The sequence below is a fragment of the Ptiloglossa arizonensis genome, chromosome 4, assembly GCF_051014685.1.
Source record: "Ptiloglossa arizonensis isolate GNS036 chromosome 4, iyPtiAriz1_principal, whole genome shotgun sequence".
NCBI classification, from domain to species: domain Eukaryota; kingdom Metazoa; phylum Arthropoda; class Insecta; order Hymenoptera; family Colletidae; genus Ptiloglossa; species Ptiloglossa arizonensis.
The window spans coordinates 14,690,783-14,711,517 of NC_135051.1; the positions used below are offsets into that span (position 1 = coordinate 14,690,783).

Genomic DNA, 20,735 nt, shown 5'->3' on the forward strand with positions numbered 1-20,735 from the left:
TTTAACACATCATTGTTCACGTTGTTCGATTTCACATGGATCACTTTCCTCGAGTATAGTAATCTACTCAACTGATTCCTTTTCTTCATCTAGTATTCGCGATTGATCAGTTTTTGTCACTAAAAAATTAAAAATCTGAGAAAGACGAGAAAAGTTTTCCATATAAAATTTAATACAACATTGTCCACGTTGTTCGATTTCACATGGATCACTTTCCTCTAGTATAGTAATCTACTCAACTGATTCCTTTTCTTCATCTAGTATTCGCGACTGATCAGTTTTTGTCACTAAAAAGTTAAAAATCTGCGAAAGACGAGAAAAGTTTTCCATGTCAAGTTCAATACAACATTGTCCACGTTGTTCGATTCCACATGAATCACTTTCCTCGCCTGAAATTACGTCATCGTGCTTCGACGAATGATACCCTTCGTTCGAAAATGACTCGCGACGCGCCCGGACGACGCCCGACGCATACAAATCGCTCAGGATTACCCTTTTAGTCGGTTTATTCGTCTGCACGGCCACGTGTGCGTTTATGCGAACATACAATGCTGTGAAATTGAAAGTAAAGGGAAGTACAGAAGCGGAATATTATGTACGAAGTCCATAAGTTTTACGACATTTTATTGGACAGGCTTGCTGGTCTCAAATTGTTGTTTCTTACAAAAGCAATTTATACAGTCTTTTAACGAAGTGGTTCCCTACTATTTCTTTTTTTTTCTTCACGCCTGCGTGGTAAATTAATCATTAATCGTCGATCGAGATTCGTATGTCAGCTACGTGTTGATTGCGCGATATAACTTTTTACATTGATTCCGCTGTCCTCGAGGTCACGTCCAGACTATCGAACTATATATATATATAATTTCGTTGCATCTTCGTTGATGTTTTAAACTTTGATACCGATCTTCGTCGCTTCCGTCTCGAATTTGGTCCTGTATTTCTTCTCTGGGTCGTACTTATCGGCGAGCTTCTTCCACAGATCAGGTTTCTTCTCCACGAGGAATTTCACGACCTTCTTTGTAACATCCAATTGTTTCTCTGAACATTTGCTGCAATCGGTGGCCAGAGCGTCGGGCAAGATTCCTGGATATTAAGACGAGGAGGATTAATCGAAAGAATAAAGACGAAGAAGACACGAAGTTTAATGTTTGTAAAGTTCGTCGAAAAGATTTAACCTTTGTCTGACAGGGAACGATTCATTTCACTGCGATTCAACCGATAAGTTAAATGTACGATGTTTTGTGCAATTGGTGTTGCAATAGAGAAAGAAACGATTACACACGAAGAAGCAATTAGATTCTTGTACGCGATAACGGCTGATTTCACGAGCGCGTAAAAAATTTTTAAGTTGAGTAAATGATTCGATACTTAAAAAGTTCGATGGTATTTATCGTACAACGATTTTAGATGAATACGACACGATTGATATTTTATCGATTGTTTTAATATAGAATGGCAGATCGTAAAGGAAAGTGAATTTTAAATGTATCAAATTTCAATTCTAGTAGATGCATTTCTTGTTCGAATTTACTTGGGATGCAGTTGCAGCTGTTCGTAATATTAATACAGCTTGAAGGGATTGTATAATTGTATAATTAGCGATTTTTAATATTTCAGTTAGAAAATAAGAATTTTATAACAACGTATATATATATTTTTCATTAAATATATATATGTACATAAGTGTATCGAATTTGATGAATCATACCTTCATTTATAAATGATGATTTCGATAAACTTATACTTACTGAAAGTTTCTTCAAGAATTCAGTCAATTCATTTGCAATAATCTAATACAACGAAAATGTGGAATACTATTTGACGTGACTTTCAAGAGGCTCGATTCCTCGAAAAAATACGAAAGATCTTTTATAAGTAAAAAGTATAATCGAGAATTCGATTCGATTATATTTTCGATGGTTTATTGATTATTGAAAAATAAAGAAAATTTAAACGATCCACTAGCACTGTAGCGGTGTATTTCCAAGGGTTTGGAACAAAATTGTCTTTCTACTAAAATTTAGGATAAAAAAACAGAAATTTTAACATTCGCGGAGATATAACACAGTTACATTGCGCGAATAATAAAATCGTGAATCTAATATCGATGCAAGTGTCTTGTGCGTCCATCTTCGAATTTAATTTTCTCGAGAACGAAAACTCGTGCAAAAAAATATTATTCAACGTTTACCATTTATCTCTATATCGTGCAACTAAGTATGCAACTCTACGTACATCGATGCGAAATGTTAAATGTGTACATTTACCAAAGAACAATAATTATAGCTTCCCATTTTCGCCGATTCGACTTGTTCGCGTGTTGTCCAAAGTTCAAAAACGCTAATAATACTGCACTACTATTCATTTAAATAGAACACTAATAAGACTATATACTATAAACTCTTGCAAAATATTCAATGGAAGACTAATAAAACTATATACTATACTACTTGTTTAAAGAGAACGCTAATAAGATTATACACTACTACTCGCTTAAATAGAAAGTTAGTAAGACTTTATACTATACTACTCATTTAAATAGAACGCTAATAAGACTACTACTCACTTAAATAGAACGCTAATTAGATCATGCACTACTACTCGCTTACATAGAAAGCTAGTAAGACTATATACTATACTTCTCATTTAAATAGAGCGCTAATAAGACTACTACTCACTCAAATAGAACGCTAATAAGATTATACACCACATATTATAAACTCTTGCGAACATCGTGAAAATCATCTTCAATTGTTACTTTTCGAACGATATGCACATCCCAATACCCCAAACAAATCCAATACAATCGATTCCCGATCGAAAACGTATCAGTTTCCCGATTCACGCGTTCAAAATGGCGCGCGTCTAGTTCTACTCACGTTTTAGTTCACTGGCGTCCGGGGTGCACCTTCCCTCGTCCATCAAGCATTTGAAATAATTGTCCAACAGCCGTTCGCTCTGCAAAATTTGGTCCACGTTGACGTTGTCGAATTTGTTCGTGTATTTCTTGTCCTCTGGACGAGCGGTCACACAAACGACCGCCACAAAGGCGAGCAAACCGAACACCGCGAGTTTCATGGCTGCATTAAAGAAACATAAAAGTTACAACACGAAAAAAATTTAATCAATCCAGCCAAAAATTAGCTGCTATCCTTTGAAACTTCGTTACACGACTGACTCTCGCGACAACTCCTTCGAACATTCGTTGACTCTGATTACGACAATTACTCGACCCGCGACCGAGCCTAATTTGCTTTCAAGGCGACCAAGAGTTTCTCAGGTCGAAGGAGAAATTCGTTCACGAGGCAGTTCATCGATACCTCGTTACGATTATTGTTTACGTTGACCGTGTTTACGTTAACCGAATGTCGAGGAATCCTTCGTGGGAACGATTCGCGAGAACGTGGACACTTCATGGCGTGCGACACTCACTCACCTGAACGTATTAGCTGCGATTAGATGCAATTCTAGAGATGTCCTGGCTCACGGTACTTATATATGCCCAGTCTCCGATGGTAGGATCAACCGTGGTAGCCCGAAGGTGGGAACGTCGACGTACTCCACCTGGTGGTAATTTATTCCTTTAACTTTGTTTTGCGAGCACTTCTTGGAAAATATTCGAGTTGTTTGCACGATCAGACAATGACGCACAAATCACTGTTTCTTCCTTCTTCCTGGTACGAGTGTCCATCTCTTCGAGATGTTTCCGCCGATAAGGGATCGACGTTGACACAGAGTGACCGTGGAGCTCATGCACCCTCGGACTAGAGGATCAAACGATTTCAATTGTGTAATCGTGTAACAAGTGACGTAATCGTGTAATTAAAGTGTGCAATAAGTGACGAGGGATTTTACTTTGACGTTAATCCGCCATTTTTCATTCTTCGACGAACATTTCGAAATCCGTAGGAAAATTTTAGAATAATACTCTGCTTCTTATTTCACTACGGAACGAATTTATCTCGATACTTTTTATTCTATTCCTCGTTGATCGATTTTGTGCAATTTTCTGAGATGCTTCGTGATCGTTAGCGTGAAAATAATTTTGGTAACGTGACCTTGGTTTATCTTGAAGAATTTTTAAATAATTTTCATAGTCGAACCGATGGTTCTAAACGAGACCATATGATATTATTACTATTTATCGAGCAAAATTTCCGAAATAAGAGCAATTTTGAGCTCGCTCTAGAATTTCGTCCAAGGAAAAGTCATAGTGTGTTATAACCAGAAATACTGGAAATTGTTCAGAAGATTATTCTACAAGAAACATTATCGGATTAGGAATTAATAAAATAATTTAAAGAAAAATTATACACTTCTTTAAATTACTTTTAAATATCTGGAAATAACGTTTGATCCAGTAAGGCGATTCGTTATTCCAGTGATCAACTTTCAAATATTTTATATTTGTATAATGCTCAAGTCTGATTGCAAAACTGTGGTTTTTTTTTTAAATGTAGAGTTTTTTAAGTATAGAAATATTCTTGAAGTGAATATTATAATATACTATTAGTACACTAATTGAATATAATTATTCCAGGTTTTTGTAGAGAGTATCGTTCAATGTACATTGCAGGTAGAGTAATATTGTGTACAATTTTAAACATATAATATTTTCAATATAATATTTTTTATTTTTACTTTTACTTTTACTTTTACTTGTGCAGAGTTCTGCAAATACTTCTCTATCGCCATGATCTTGTGTATTTAAACAATTGTATTTTCCATCTCGTAGCTGCACTATTTGTTACAAAATAACAGGTATGATATAATGAATGAAATGTTAATTACTTTCTTTCGCGCTGATATATACTGAGAAACAGTTTTTGTTTTGCCTCGATAATGTCACGTATACTTAGAAACAATAATTGACTCATGGGTATGATTAATTTTGTAACCAGAACATTCATTGAAAAAGTATGTTGATTAACCTTTTTACGTTTGAATTATAAATATGTATTTACTATTATGCATGTAACATTAAGAGTTTTACTGTCAGTTGTGTGTAATTAGCTATGTATTTGAATTACTAATTTATATGATAAAATAAGAAAGATTAACCTGAAGACATTGAATACGATTTGTGAAATTAAACCATTCAATATTAACAAGCGAGAAATTTATTCATTTATGAAGATACAGGTACTATGAATCTATATATCAAAGTAAATTAGGAAGAAAAATGACACTGTTACCGAAATAAAATTACCGAAAAGTGGTTCTAAACTTATTGTTAATGACGAGATCGCGGAAAACAAGTACTAAAATAATTTATGACTACGATTTAAATGCATTAGCATTCAGTTACATATGATTATAAATTATTCTTCGTGTTACATGCAAATATTTTATTCCGACCTACGTTGTTTGTTATTGTCGTAGTAGCATGTCTACACTAACGAAAATGAAGTAAAGTTCATAAAAGTTTACTTTATAAGAAAAAATGTTATATTATGATTTGAAATTTAAGCATTTATCAAATTTTAAATTTTGCCTTAAAATTTAAATTTCAACGTATCGTTTGTATTAAATCGACAAGTGCTCGTGAATCAATTGGAAATAACGGTACAACGTTAAAACGTAGTAACAAACGAAGAGGTGTGTCACAATCTTATTCGGAGAATATATTACGCTTGTTACATCAAGGTTAAAGAAAATTTTTGTGTCATACTCTTTTTTCATAATACATATTTATGATTGGGACCAGTTGAATGTGATTTATACGTACAAAAGAAACATTAAGTAGTTTTTTACAGTCATTATGTTTGTTGTTTCGACGTTCTAAATTTTGTTGACGATCGCTATTGGAAAACTGTTTTGTCTATTACATGTACAAAAATTGTGTACAAAATATAGCGTTAAATCTACTTATAATATCCATCTATACATTCAAACATGAGAACAGGACCTTAATTTTACTACTAAATAACTTTATTAAAAATTGACACCTTCCCTCTTCTTTCCCTCAATGGATTTGTTTTAAATTTTGTTGTATTATTTTAATCAACAATACCCGTTAAAAATTTTTCCCTAAGTCTATAAGGGGCGAGGAAATGGAAGTGTAAAATAATAAGGAGGGATAAATTAATAACTTTTGAACGTTTAATAATACTTTAATGAGAAAGATAAAAAATATCATTACTTTTAGATTATATATAAATATTAATTTCTACGGTTATCATTATTTTATACGACTTATGCTTGTTTCTTCGATTTAGTCTATCAGACAAAATTTTTAATAATTATTTTAGAAAACAATAACTCTCCTTCGATTTTCATTAAAAAATATATTAATTACACCTTAAACTATCATATTCGAAGGCTGCAGAATGATCGGTACAATAATACATTCTTTTAACATTTATTGACTGATAACAATGATTCTAAAGTAGCAGTCTTTTGCAGTTTTAATTTTAGAAGATTTAAAAATGGTATGCATAAAATAGTAATAGAACACAACTTAAACAGAAAGCCAAAGAACTTTGAAATTATAAATGAAAATTACTATGAAAATTTTTCACCATAAAATACTATAAAAGACAAAGACATTTCTTGAAAATGATCAATTATCAGTGGCAAAATCGTACGTTGCCAACAAATTTATTTCAACGGAAATATGAATTCTGTATTAGCATAGAAGTGTTAGCAGTATTAGCAGAGAACTGGTGGTAATGTACTCATGTGCTAACTGTAATACTTAGAATTTGGATATTATCTGAATAATCGTACATCTGTAGAATTTTTTGAATTACCATTTTCTGCATACAAAATTGCAGAAGATTTAGACGAAGATGTCGAATGGAAACACATGTGTGATATTACCTGGTAAAACGAACTTGAAGGTAATTATGTTCTCACATATAAAACGTACTAAGATTGATTGCACATTACTCTTGTTTCGCGGTAACGAAGTTTCCAGAAGTATAAAACAATTCTAATTAAACACTGTAAACGAAACTGTTTGTCCAAAATTCGATTGATGTCATCTGAAATCGTGTCATCTTGAACAAGGTACAATTGATATAGTTTCTTCTAAAAATTCTAAAAGTATGTATTGTTATAACAATTAATACGAATTTCTTCCGATCGGGTAATTAAAAAAAATGAATATAATTCATATAAAATAATCGTAACCTATACAAACTATGTATTATTTGAAAGCAACAATTTTTAAATATTTTTTTATGCTAGTTTCATTAAAATGTATTTAATCGTTAAAAATGTATTTATTTTGATTTTTACCGAGCGTTAGCTCTAGGCTTAGGGGAAAATTTATAACCGACATTGATGACTGTCACATAAATTTACGAGTGTGTCCAGTTTGAAACATATTCACTGTTAAGACGATCGATTTCATCTATTTTACATAAGGTTCTTTGAATTCATTATTGCATCATTTTCTCCTTTTAATCTGAAGTTCTACATATATTTGTAGTTTTGTAAGTGTTCCAAGAACATTGAATTCATTAAATTTGCTTCTCAGGTGTAACGAATGTGAACGTTTAATATTCGCCTTTTTTCTTGCATAACATCGGACTTGGATCAACTAATTTGTCACTTAATACATCATTTATATGTTGCAATCATCTTCAGAATGATTTAATGTAAACCTTTATAAGTCGATGAATTAGTGCCCATTCTTAATTGCTGATGTTAATGAATTATTAATGTATTATTTAAGTTGGAAATATTTCAAATACTATATCCGTAGGATTACATTACTGTTATTAACTTTATTCAATATAATTTCTTTTTTTGAAGGCATGTAACTTTTATGCAGAAACAAGTGATTTGACTACATACTAAGTACAAACTGCTTTTCTGGTCAGATAAAAAAAAGAATTGAATGGCTTATGTCAACACTATGTCTCGGCCATCTTAAAAAGTGCTTAAAATACTGGATCCTTGACATTAATCGTAGAGTTTCGAAATTAGTAAATCTTGTTATATCAACGTGTGCTTATATAACTGTAATGTTTGTACTTTCAAAGAAAATGATTTACATATTGTTAATTGTTACAAGTAGTTGAATTTGTCAAGTCCATTTCTTTATGACAAGTATACGTAAAACATATACCATTAAATAAGGATCATCATCGTATTTTTCCTTTGATTTAACCCGAATTTATATGAAAGTAATTACATAAAAATAATTCAAACAAAGAGAATTTTAATAATCCTACAGTTTACTAAAAAATAGTATAATAGTAAAAATGTATTAATCACGAATAGAAAAATTCATGGAAGAAATAAAAAAACATCTTCAAATTCTCAATATAATTCAAACAACAGTAGTTTGAATAATCCTGCAGGTTACTAAATTTATCACAAAAATTAGAAATATTTATAAAAATAGACGATTAATTAAATTCGTTCATAAAATATAAATACAACGTTACAAATACGTACACACGTAGTTATATTATAGGTATACGAACTTGTGCGATTAAATCAAAAAACATACGCAAACATTTATTTCATAAACTGGAAAAACTGAATATCTAGAAACTGATTGATTCAGAGACTTATGTTTAATAAGATTTTCTTCTACTGTTTTTTAAAACTTTGTTACGTCTGTTTTGTAAATTGTATCGAGCATGTATTATTTTACAATAGATTTATCGCTTTTGAAGTTTGTACACAACGGAGACTTCAATGCGCGCATGTGTAGCATCGTATTTACAGAACTATAATACTCATAAGGAGATTGAAAACAGCGATGAAAAAAGTACACGTTACTCGATCAAACAACGAAGGACACCGCGCAAATGTAAAAAAAAAAGGAAAAAAGAATCACGAAGTCGTTAGAGGCCTCTGATCCAAGAAATGTTGACTACTCCTGGCGCGACGCATTACTTGCATTCGTTCGATTGTGACGCCGTTGGGATTGTCTGTTGTATAGGCAATTTTACTCGCAAAGTGTTCTGATTATGCTGTCAATGTCGTGTGTCACGCCTTGAAAATTGATTATTGTGATAGTCGCTGCACCGAGTGAATAACGATGACGCCCGAATAACCGATGAAATAAAATTAGACTTATCCATAAATAAGCTGCTACAATTGTACCTTTGAAATAAGACCTCGTACGTAACACGGTACAATCATCAAGGCTATGTACTGTTTTAGAAAATATTATTCCTACTTGCTGTAATGCGTTATGATGAACTAGGATGAGAAGACATAAAACATGGAAATAATTTATCGCTAGAAAACGTAGCAATTACTGTCAAGATGTTGTATGGTTAATTAGTCTGTGCCGAATGCCCCAAAACTTGGAACGGTGTTTATTTATTATACTTGGAAAAATATTCTGTTCCAATTGCGTTGAAAAATTCTATAATTGAACAATTTTCATAGGTTTTAAAATGTTGGAAAGAAGATGATAGTTTCTTAGAAAAATAAGGAAATGGAGATTATAGTTTTTAGGACAATGTACTATTTTAAAGTAACGATGTCTACTTTATTAAACAAGAGATATTATTTTCAATAGTAAATTGAAGGTCTTTTTATCTAATGGATAGAAAGCAAATACGAATATCACGTTCGAATTTTAAAGGCTTTTTTGTGCAATTTAATTACTTTAAGATTGTTTAAAACATGGTTTTGAATTTCTATAAATAATGAATATAAGTTAGAAAAGTAAAAGACTGTACGAAGTAACTGTTATTATTTAAGAATCAATTTTTCTCAAAATGTAATCAGATCTTGAGATGAAAATATAAAATTTGGATGCAATCGTGTTAACATATGTACGAGCATTCAAAATAAAATGTGTTAAAAATTTTTTTTTTATTACGATAGCTTTCTTCCTTATCGAGTCGTATATAAAAGACCAAAAACTTAAGTAGAGATCACATTTTTGTGGCATCTAGATTCTAGATCATTGCCTTCTGGATCAAGACGGAAGTATCGAAATCAACGGAACATAATACTTCCGTCTTGATCTGGAAGTCACGTAAGTATGTTCCGTTGATTTCAATACTTCCGTCTTGATCTATAAGCCATTGATCTATAATTTACATACTATGAATACATGATCTCTACTTTATCTTTAAAATTCTACTTCAACTATTTTGTTTCTAGTTATAACTTTTATTCTTAATTAGTTACTCGATTAATTTCATTTTAGATAATTTATAAACGTTTTCGATACGTTTATTTATCTTTTTTATTGATATAGAAAGTAAATATTTTTCTATTTGTTTTATACAATGTTACTTTGATATTTAGCTCAGATAAGAGCATTAATATCCTATTTATCGATCCAGGAAGATTATCATGAAAATGTATGCAGTACTGAAATAAATAAAGGCACCGATTTAAGGGAAAATACCTATTGTACAGTTTATTTTATACATTAACGACTGTTTGATTCAAGTACAAGATTGAAAGCTTTTTTCGCTCCGAAATATTAATTTTTTCATTATTTCTAAAACAATGAAGTGCAGCGACCACGTTGTCCGTTACACATATTCCTCAAATTAACATTACATTGATTTCGAAATGATTTCAAGTTTTGGCAATTACATTCACTCTTTACTATTTCACAAACTAATACTCTCTTACCTTATTATTTCTCAACGCAACGAAACGTATTAGTGCGAATGACTTTACTAAACTTTATAAAAGTTAAAATGCAGTGCTTGCTTTATTACAAAGACCGCTGTGATTCTTTCTATCAGAATTTGTTCACAAATTTATTAATGTTTTAAGTAGTTACAGGAAGGCGTACTGACCACTTTTCTTTATTTAAGGTAACTTTGTCTATACAGTGTGTCCCGTAATTCGTGGCACAACCATAAAAGGATTTGTCATTCAATGATACGTCGAAACTGTAAAATAGGAATGTTTTACAGGTAGAGTCACTTTTGGAAAAATCGATTTTAAAGATTCATCGAGTACACGTGCATTTGATATAAATTCTAACTAAATAGGTCATGGTGTAGACATCTATTTCTCCATTCGGGAGGTCACATTAAGAAAAGTAGTTTTCATTGAAAACCGTAAAAAATTCTATACAGTTAAGAGAAAAAAATCGTATACGTTCTTGAAGAACTAAAACCTATAGTTTCTTCGTTACATTCTGTTTCAGGTCAACCAGACATACGGTAGAACCTTGATAATTGTGCCAGAGCTGGAATTGCTACAATTATCGAGGTAATCGACCGAATAAAATAGAGCTTCACCTACAGAGATTATCTTCGCTATCTATAATTACTATCTAGTACTTTCAACTTCAATTTCACTCGTTGCCAAGTCTATCCTTTCCACATGTCAACGGATAACACACACGAAGCTTTTTATACAAACAAAAATCGAGGTTCTACTGTATTATTAAAATAGATGGAACGCATTCAACGGTTATTGAATAAACACATACAAACGAATATCTCCAAAAGTATTAGCGACATCAAGCAACTGTTATTAAGCAAAGTTGAAGTACTTGGAGTATACACTCACAGAAATTTATTTCTCTGTATGTAAAGCCTAAGAGAATTCAAGGTTGATAAGTCCATTTCAAATGCAACACATGTTTTTCAATATGTAGTCATTCAAGGTTAATCATAGTTACGATTAGTTAAACAATAGTTGTATATATTCGTTATAATACTTTGATGTATGTTTATTATTACTTAGGATGTTCAAGTGTCGATTACCAGTTTGTGAATATTTAATAAATTAAATATAATTAAATGATATTAGAATATTAGAAACGATACAACCAATTTTCTTTCATAACCCTCTTAACTTCCAATGGCCCTGAGTGAATATTGGTTATTGAATTCGTCTAATGTAGATTTAAAAATATTTTAACATTTCCTAATAACATTTTTATATATTACCAATATTCGGTTAAAAATCTCAGTATTTGTGATTTTTGTTGTTGTTTTCGGGAGACATAAAATATTGCATATGCCTCGGTTTGCTAGTCAATGTTAAATTTATCGATAATCGGAACGTGTAAAGATCATTGAAATTGCCTGTATACGATTTCAAAACACTAGGATGTAGCAAATGAAGTAATATGTCTCAGTTCTGCTGATACTATCAACAGAACCCAATCTCAATTGACGGTGAATACTTAGACTTACCTGAAACGAGGTTAAGGTCAAATTCCTAATAGAACAGAAGCAGAAAATGTATTTAAGGAAATAAAATAGTTCTTGTGAGTATATTACTACATTTCCATTCGAAGTAACAGCCGCGCAAAAATGGGGCAGAACGAAATTGAAATTCAACAAAACGAAATATAAAATTCAAGAAAAAGAAACCAGTCAAAGATTCTACAAAGTGGCTAAACACGTGGAGAACGAAGAATGATTTGAGGCACGTGGAATAATTTTCATTAAATAACTCCGTTATAAAGAAATTAATTCGAGATGTTAAGATGGACCGAAAGTGTACAGGTGACGGTGAGAATAAAATTTTGAGAAAAATTTGTTATCATTGTGGTTGACACTTCTCTCATAGTTTAACTTTATCCTGAGCAATTCTTTCATATATTCAGGAGCAACGGAGATATTTCGGTGTCCCTATTTAAATAATCCACAATGTGTGTCAATAACGCAAGTCTGCTGGTCCGATACTGAACGAAGTTCATTTCGTGAGGGAACCTGACGACGATTCAGGTAAAATTACTGAGGTAGATGGACAAGTAACGAAAGTTGACAGCATGATCGCGATGAATGCAAGAAAATATGTGTATTTACACGGTTCGAAAATGTGTCAAGAACGTTCGAGCCTGTAAGGCACGTGATCGCATTACCAATATTTTTTGGAGATATTTACTTGTGCCTTACTCTGCATAAATAAATATAAAATATTATAAATAAATGTATTACAAGAACTTACATTTTATGGCTTCACCTACGCTCATAAATGCAGAACGAACAAAAACAATGATCCGTTTAATCGAAACTCGAGACGTGTACTTAACGTATCTTTAAATTCGACCTTTTTCACCCACGTAACATCGCACAGAATAATTTCTTCTCTCTCTCTCTCTCTCTCTTTCTCTCTACATTGTTCGATTTCTTTTTAAACGAGGTATCGGCTCTTTATCGGTCCACAACGAGTTACAAGACACTCTGTATTTGCTCAGTTGAACAGCCTATTCGTAGTGGACCATCTCTTATACAAATATTACAGTTAAACGACAAGCTAGTCGATCTGCGTAAGTTTTTGCAGCGTAAAACCATAAAAGGTGAACAAGCCGAAGATTTCTACCATTAAGCGTGGTAAGCGGACGACACAAGTGGCTTAAAAAAGATTACGAACTTAATAATGTGAAAAACAAAGATAAAATTAAAATTGATACCACTAAAATTCGTGCGATATGAAACTTACATCGATCGACTTTCGAGCCGTCCAAGCGGCGGAAATGTAACAAAAAAAAAAAAAGAAAAAATGTATTTTAAGAAGTGAGTGCGCGTCTATTATAAAAATTATTTACGCTTATTTATAAACGATTCGCTGTTCACAGAAATCCGCAGAAAATTGTTTACACCGAATAAAAGGGAATAGTCTTCTACTCTCCGTAAAAAATATGAGCAGCTATTTCCCTATCTCGTCACTTAGCTATTTAAGCAATACGCCATAATAAGTATTGTTCTCAACGGAAGATACTTTAGACTCTTTTTTTTTTATACATATAAGATTTTTATATTTACTCGATCACGAGTAGTTTCTTTTTTTATGTATTTACATAGATATAGCTTTTTTTTTACTTTTTTACATCCATACAATGATACAAGCTAAATAATGATCTTTGTTTGACACTTGAATTTGCATTCAAGTATTAGTAAGCGTGAAAATTCTGAGAAAGACAAAATTACTTTAAAGCAAACGACTAATCTTTTTAGATCTTTTTTCCTTTTTAATTTTTCAAGCATACCGGGATACGAGATATAAAAATTTAGGACCAATTTTATGGTAAATAAAAGCTATAAATGTGTTTTATGTAAAACTGTCAAAGCATACATCAAAGAGTATCTTTCACTCAAAGATGCAGCACATGCACACTTATATTACGGCACGAATATTTTGTCCTTTTAATTAGAAGCTGTGATTTACTGCTAGTATTATAAGCAACTAAAAATAATTGCTTCCTTAAAACGTTAATATGTCTTAAGTTCTTGTCTTTTCTGCAATATGAGTTTGGCTTAGAACCCCACCATTATCACACTATATGCTTTTAACGCTTCATTAGATTACCACCATAATTTGTGCTTTAGAAGTAGTATCACTAGAAAGGTACTATTTTTTATCGTATGTACAAATATTACACAGGCAACAAATAAATTACCTAATATCATATATTTCATGGTGATAACAAATGTCCTTATGATCTGTTATTTGTACCATCCCTTATCAATAAGGAATTTCTTACATCATTTAAAGGAACTGAATGATTGCAAAATAAAATAAATGGGCTGTGTATGATTCATGCATGTATCAGAGTTTTAGAACCGTTTTAGGTAGCACAATGTTAGAGACTACCTACATTTTTGCGTTTTTCTTTTATCAAGGACATTACATCTATCGTTAAATTAATATTCAATACTACCGTGAATCTCAACTACATAATATTTTATTGTGCTTTTTCTATTTAATTAAATATTTTCGTACATATCCGACCGGCAACTTTCGATACTATTCGCTGTTTCACTATTAGATGAAACATAGATTGATAGGTTTCCGAAAGGACATGTTTTTATTCGATTTTTATCGTAATGAACTAAACAACTTAACCTTGACTAACGTAACATCTCTAGAGTTCCTTATTGTCAAGTATGGTAACAAATCACATTCAAAACAGATAGAAAGGAGTATGTGCACCTAGTAGACTGTACAAGAAAACATTACAGTGGAAGAATTAATTGAGCAATACGTTCAATGGCTCTATAAAAGGCAGTGTATGCGATTTTCTTGAACAGTGTTAAATAATTCCTAATTATAGACTAAAAGATAAACGAAACCTGGGGTAACGATGCTCATTTGAACTAAATACTTGATTTTAGTTCACAGAATCGTTTCGCGCATAACGACGATGATGATGATTTAATACCTGAATTCTTGAAAAGCAAGTCACAGTATCGACAGTTGCGATAAAATTGTTACAAATTACAATCACTTTAAACTTAAAAACATTTACATTGATACACCTGCAGAAATCACTGACAGAATAGTAATTTTAACGACTATGATTTTACAGAAATTTTAAGACTATTAAAATATGTTTAGCCGTTTGTAACAATTTATCTTCCAATGCCATATCACTCGAATTTTTGCTATTTAACCATTTCATTGAAGAACTGCAGTAAAAGTATCGACAATCTTTACACGTTAAATTATACACGCACGTACATTCTCTCTCTACCTGCCCTACATGTTAATTAAATCAGACTCGAAATTCAATTATATCTAAGACTTAGTTTGCAAGATAGAAGGTGACTTAGAGTTGAAATGGTCATTAAATTTTTACATATTTTATCAGTTGGCCGCGATCCAGCCATTTGCTACCAGATAATGTAGTATCTTACTCTCTGGTTCCGACTGAGGTACAACGCTAGATCTCCTATTACCATTTAGATACTCCTGCAATCACATAATTTCTGTATAGTTATCGTGTGCAAAAAGATAAAGAATACAGAGCGATTCGAAAAGAATTGAACACTGTAAAAACTTTATTGTTCGATAATTAATTCTCATACGAAAACGTAGCCTAAACCAATTTATAATTTGAATTTGTATACTATTTTGTAGTCTCATCCATTTCTACAGTACTGAGCAATAAACTATTGGAATTGTTTGTAATCGTTAATGTATTTTTAATCTTCTAACAGTTTATTAGAAATGACAAAGTATGACTAACAAAATATTTACCCATTTTTATACTTAAAATTAATAATAATTATGGAACTGGATCGATTATAATATTGTTTACAAATATCTTTTCGTAACTTACTACTTTATATTTAGTAAATAATTCTTGTATGTTGCATAAAAAAATTTTAAACGCTTTAAAACCACGTCGCTCTATCTATCAGATACACTAACCTGTAAAAGGATTTATGGCTTGATAAAGAGCTAGATCGAACTTTGATGTGGACGCCAAGCAATGACTAACGAGTTGTGGAACTATTGGATAACATTGATTGAAGAAAGTTAGAGTACAGAAGAATGGCAAGTGAGATAATATTGGAAAAAATAGAAACTTTGTTTCTAAAGGATTTGGTCTTAAAAAAGAACAAGGCAAAAGTTTTGATAAGAGAATTCTAAGAGTCTGGATGACACCTACTTCAAAACTTCTCTTCTGAAAGTTCAGATTTCTAATATGTTCAATACTTTTTAAACCATCCTTCTACATATAATGAAACTCGGAATATCGAGAAGAAACTTACTTGCAACAACAACGTTTTTTGCGTTAAATACTGCGTTGGCTTTAGATCAAGTTGGAGACACAAGGATTTTTCTTGCTTTGTTAACAAATGAGCTGCAGTTTCCAATTCTATGTCTCGTTCCTCTAAGTCTCCTGCTGCTGAACAAGATTTTCCGGAAGTTGTCGCAGTGTAGTTCTTTTCTACAGTAGAACTGGAGCTGGTAGAATGTTGGCTGGAAGAGTTCAGATTGTTATCCGGCTCCGCCCACTGATTGGCTGGAGTCGTCATCCGATTGAGATTGGTTTGACTGATTGAGGAGCTGCTGCTGGGTAAGTCTTTTGCAGTGTACTTTCGGTCGATGGAAGAGTAACTTTTTTCTTCTTCTCTGTAAGGTAGAAATTAAATATTTTATCGTCTAGATCATCTTGACTAGTACCAACTAGTGTTGATACAATTTTGTGTCTCTATATTTCTGTGATCTAAAGAGGTTGATACGTTTAATTGTTTTAAAATACTTTTGTACCTTTTTTTTGAGGTGTGGCGGTGTATTGGTGTGGACGGCCCACTGCTGCCCTAAGTGAAATGCAAACTGATACAATCTGTTCACAAATGCCTGGCAACACGCACCACAAACAATGGAATTAGTTAAAAGAGAAGCAAAAGCTAGTGCATACGGTATAACTAGGCATTGATCTTTCATACTGCATTGTTATTATCAGATTTTATTTCACATTTGCTATGAAGCTCAATAAGGCAAAATACCAATATTTCTTACTGATACTCATTATATGTAAATCTCTGAACAATGATTATTTAAAATTACAAAATAAATTGGTCAATGTCTACATTAACTAGTAGAGAGATTCTTATAAATAAAATTTAAATATCATTAATCTATATCTATAATTTATATTTTAAAATTATAGAAATATTACTTATCTTTTACTTTTATGCAAAGCATTCCACATATTGATAAACATGTAGATGCATAATTACAAAAACAAATATTTGGAAGAATAATAACAATTTAAAAGCTTTACTAGCTTTTACGATTTCGTAATTGTAAAATATTCTTAAATTTGAGTAGATATACCTAATATAATAAAGCCATGTAAAATGTATGATGTCTTAAAAAAAAAATTCCAATTGCCATTGCAATGAGGAAAAGACTAGTAGGCAAATGGAAGTGAATACTTACAGATTTTTTTTCATTCCAATGATCTGCTGCATCATTTTGTCCCTGAGTTTGTGCCATTACTTGCTCGAAATGAGCACATTCTTCATGCCTTGTAATGCCATGTTCCCGATAACGATATAATTCAGTAAGCCGTAACCGTAGCTCTCTTTCTCTTTCAAGATTTGTTAAAAACTGCTCATACTCCTGTGCTGTATAAAACTGTGCGAATGCTCGCATTCTGTCTCTAAATTCTCTGTAAACCATGAAAAGTTTTAATAGAACACTATAAGAAAATAAAATGTTTTCCTTGGTAAATGAAAAATACAACATACTTTTCCTCCTTTGTTTGTTTTCTTTTTAATGTCTTATCTTTCCTGGATGATGCAAAGAATGCTGAGACAAGCTGGTAATCACGTACTACCCTTTTCCGTCGTGCTCTTTCCCTTAAATTGTTGGTATACATATCAACTTGTGCAAGTTTAAGTGCTATATCTAAATCATCATCCTCTGCTGGATTTAGAAATAACGAAGATACAAGTGACTCTGCTTCATGGTTGTAATCCTGTGAATAATTTGTAATATTGTAGTACATTTATAATGTTTAAAAATAATAATTATTTCAACTTACTCTTTCAAAATCATCCCGTTGTGGCATATAACCCAATTGTGCAGCTTCCTCTGGTGTAATATCCAGTGGTGGTAACCGAGATGTGAGATCAGGTGACAGAGGTCCATGATCCGACTTAGTTTGATCTGTAAGATTTGGTTTGTAGCTTTCTGTTGGTGGCCATGTGTGTTTACCGATATTGCCATCAAGGTATCTGGCAATATATTCTTCTTTTGCTTCTGTAGGCAGGAAATAAATAGTCTATGCAATATTTTGATTCTTTTGCATTTTGAAAAAATGTTCTATCATTAAAGTCTTTTTATAATATACTTTAATTTCATATTTAAACAGAATTGTAATAAGGATCATAGAAATCATTTCAAATTTATTGTTACAAATGAAATATTTTATATAAAAAATATTAAGTATTTAAGAGGTTATACCTTCTGGTGTACGCGTTTCAATATGTTTACTAATATCTTCCCAATTTCCAAAACCAAATTGTTCAATGGCATCCAAGAGTCTAAGTTGTTCCCTAGCAGTCCAATTTCCTCTACCATTAAATATACTAATGGTACCAGAATCCTGTGAGCACAAAGTTGACTATTTCTCTGACCAACAAGAAATTTTAGTAAAATGAAAATATTATATTATTTACTCACCATAAACTGATAAGAATGATCATTTTTATGTGGACCAATTTCAGCACCGGCGGAAAAACACTGTCAATGTTTGAAAATGTTATTCACTTGACGAGAATCGCGTTTCACACAAGATCAACGAAATCAACGTACGTATGCACGTGTTTCCATATGATCAGCAGTTTCATTCAAGTCGCGTGGATGTAGTAGAGTAGTTACAGAATAACTTGTCGACAAAAAAAAAGGTAGGGGTGGGGAATGAAAAAGGAATCTCAACACGCAAAATCCGGCAAAGCCGGAAGGATAGACGAAGTGAAGGAGATCGGGGAGAAGGACGAAGAGGGGGAAGAGACGCGACACGTGACCGAGAAACAGGCGTTCACTCGACTCACCTGCAAGCAGAGGTCGAAATCTGGGCATTCTACACATCTTACACGTAAACCCGTGATGTCCTCTTGACAATAGGTGCAGTTGTATTTAGCATACAAATCTGAAACCGCAGAGTCGCAATACATTATAGTTTTGATGAATGATTGTTCAAGCTAAAATCTATATTCTCTTCGTCGACGTAAATACATACCCGCCATTATTGTCCTGCAGGGTTCTTCCAGAACGATCCGGATGACGTCACCGCATGCCAAAAACCCATAAGTTTACGTATCACGTACACTGAGCGTGCAAGCTCGGCCCCATTTTTTCCGCGAAATCGTACGAAAACGCGGAAAAATTGTGGTGCGCCCGCCAGGACGCTCTATTTAACGTGCAAACGTAAACTTGTGACGAACCTGAATGGAAAAAATGTTGTTTACGACTGTTGCGTCGCGAAGCGAGTACGCATGCGTTTCCTGTCCCACCACTTAGGTAAACTGCGCATCAGGTTCGCCAACTTCATAAAGACAAAAGAAGGTTGCGCCTTTCTGTAATCCGAGTATATTGAATCCGCGCGAATTTCAATAAAGCAATCACGATCTAAAGCTTTTCAATTTTTTTTAAATAAAATTTGTCATTTTCCAAACGCATCACGATATTCCAACTAGAATTACACATATTTTAGTCTCACTGGAAGATGTTGTCTGTAAGTAAATACTTTTGAAATCATTCTTTTAAGTTAAGTTTTTGAGAGAATGTACATATATTCGCTAAAACGCCAAATAAAACTTGAAATAGAAGTATTTAAAATAAAATTGTAAACAGTCTAAAATTACTTACATTTTAAATTTCATCCATTTCTGATTTCAAATTTACTTTAATTTTATTTTTATTACCATAAGGTATTCCAAATATTTCGTGACTGAAAATTGATCATTTTATTTTGTAGTTTAAGAATGTAAACTAAACAAAAATATTTTAATTTCTTGTGTTGATATTATTTACATTAATTTGTTCTCATTATTCAAAACGATACAGTGGACTCTTGCAAAATGTGGAAGATATTCTTTACTTTATATAAGAGTCTACTATATTTGAAATACACTTTTATTGTACATAGTGCTCAATATTTACTTTAAATAAATTTATCTATTTAAAAACGTATTTCTATTTTGACAAAAATTTTAATTATAATAGATCAAATTTGGAAGTAAAATCACCGAGATAAATAGTATTTGTATACTTTTAGTAATATACACAAATAATTCGAATTTATAAAATTAATAGGTTCAACGATCAAAGCTTCTTTATCAAAATATCGCTTTATTATATCAATCATTTTACACGGGATCTCCGAAGTTGATTTCTGATGAAAAATTTCAAAAATTTAAATTGAAGCAAGCAAAGTTCCAAGTATACACTATTTTGATGTCTAATTAAAGTAAAATTGAATGTATCTGACTATATAATTTATGCATAATTATGTTTCACTTGTTTAAACAGTGCGATGATGGACGCCCTGTATATTTAAAACGTGGTTTCCGTGACAAAGTATT

General features: G+C 32.1%; 2 protein-coding genes across 4 annotated transcripts; both read right to left on the reverse strand.

The window, feature by feature from the left end:
• Positions 1–607: 607 nt before the first annotated feature.
• Positions 608–3,590, reverse strand: Csp3 (chemosensory protein 3). The gene is made up of 3 exons (XM_076309658.1): positions 3,440–3,590; positions 2,883–3,083; positions 608–1,086 (listed from the first exon to the last, which is right to left on the reverse strand). Exons 2-3 carry the CDS (start codon positions 3,079–3,081, stop codon positions 890–892), a joined length of 396 nt encoding a protein of 131 aa, XP_076165773.1. The 5' UTR covers positions 3,082–3,083; positions 3,440–3,590; the 3' UTR covers positions 608–889.
• A 9,090-nt stretch (positions 3,591–12,680) lies between these two features.
• Ada2b (Transcriptional adapter 2B) lies at positions 12,681–19,669 on the reverse strand. 3 transcript variants are annotated; one of them, XM_076309328.1, is made up of 10 exons: positions 19,391–19,665; positions 19,203–19,300; positions 18,832–18,891; positions 18,613–18,754; positions 18,191–18,408; positions 17,895–18,124; positions 17,584–17,815; positions 16,909–16,958; positions 16,407–16,770; positions 12,681–15,600 (listed from the first exon to the last, which is right to left on the reverse strand). In XM_076309328.1, the coding sequence occupies exons 1-10, from the start codon at positions 19,395–19,397 to the stop codon at positions 15,496–15,498; spliced, it is 1,506 nt and encodes a 501-aa protein (XP_076165443.1). In that variant the 5' UTR covers positions 19,398–19,665; the 3' UTR covers positions 12,681–15,495. The 3 variants fall into 3 exon arrangements, with proteins under 3 accessions (XP_076165443.1, XP_076165445.1, XP_076165446.1); XM_076309330.1 differs by lacking the exon at positions 12,681–15,600 and adding an exon at positions 15,998–16,143 and having other exon boundaries at positions 19,391–19,669; XM_076309331.1 differs by lacking the exon at positions 12,681–15,600 and having other exon boundaries at positions 16,504–16,770; positions 16,909–16,998; positions 19,391–19,668.
• Positions 19,670–20,735: the final 1,066 nt, after the last annotated feature.

What these genes read in the sequence shown, in the direction of transcription:
- Ada2b (XM_076309328.1), bottom strand. An exon ending in TGAAACGCGTACACCAGAAG is followed by an intron (nt 18,409 to 18,612) that starts GTATAACCTCTT and finishes TCCTGCCTACAG; the next exon opens with AAGCAAAAGAAGAATATATT. An exon ending in AAACAAACAAAGGAGGAAAA is followed by an intron (nt 17,816 to 17,894) that starts GTATGTTGTATT and finishes CATGGTTTACAG; the next exon opens with AGAATTTAGAGACAGAATGC.
- Csp3 (XM_076309658.1), bottom strand. Translation starts at nt 3,081, where the DNA reads ATGAAACTCGCGGTGTTCGGTTTGCTCGCCTTTGTGGCGGTCGTTTGT. An exon ending in GGACGCCAGTGAACTAAAAC is followed by an intron (nt 1,087 to 2,882) that starts GTGAGTAGAACT and finishes CTTAATATCCAG; the next exon opens with GAATCTTGCCCGACGCTCTG.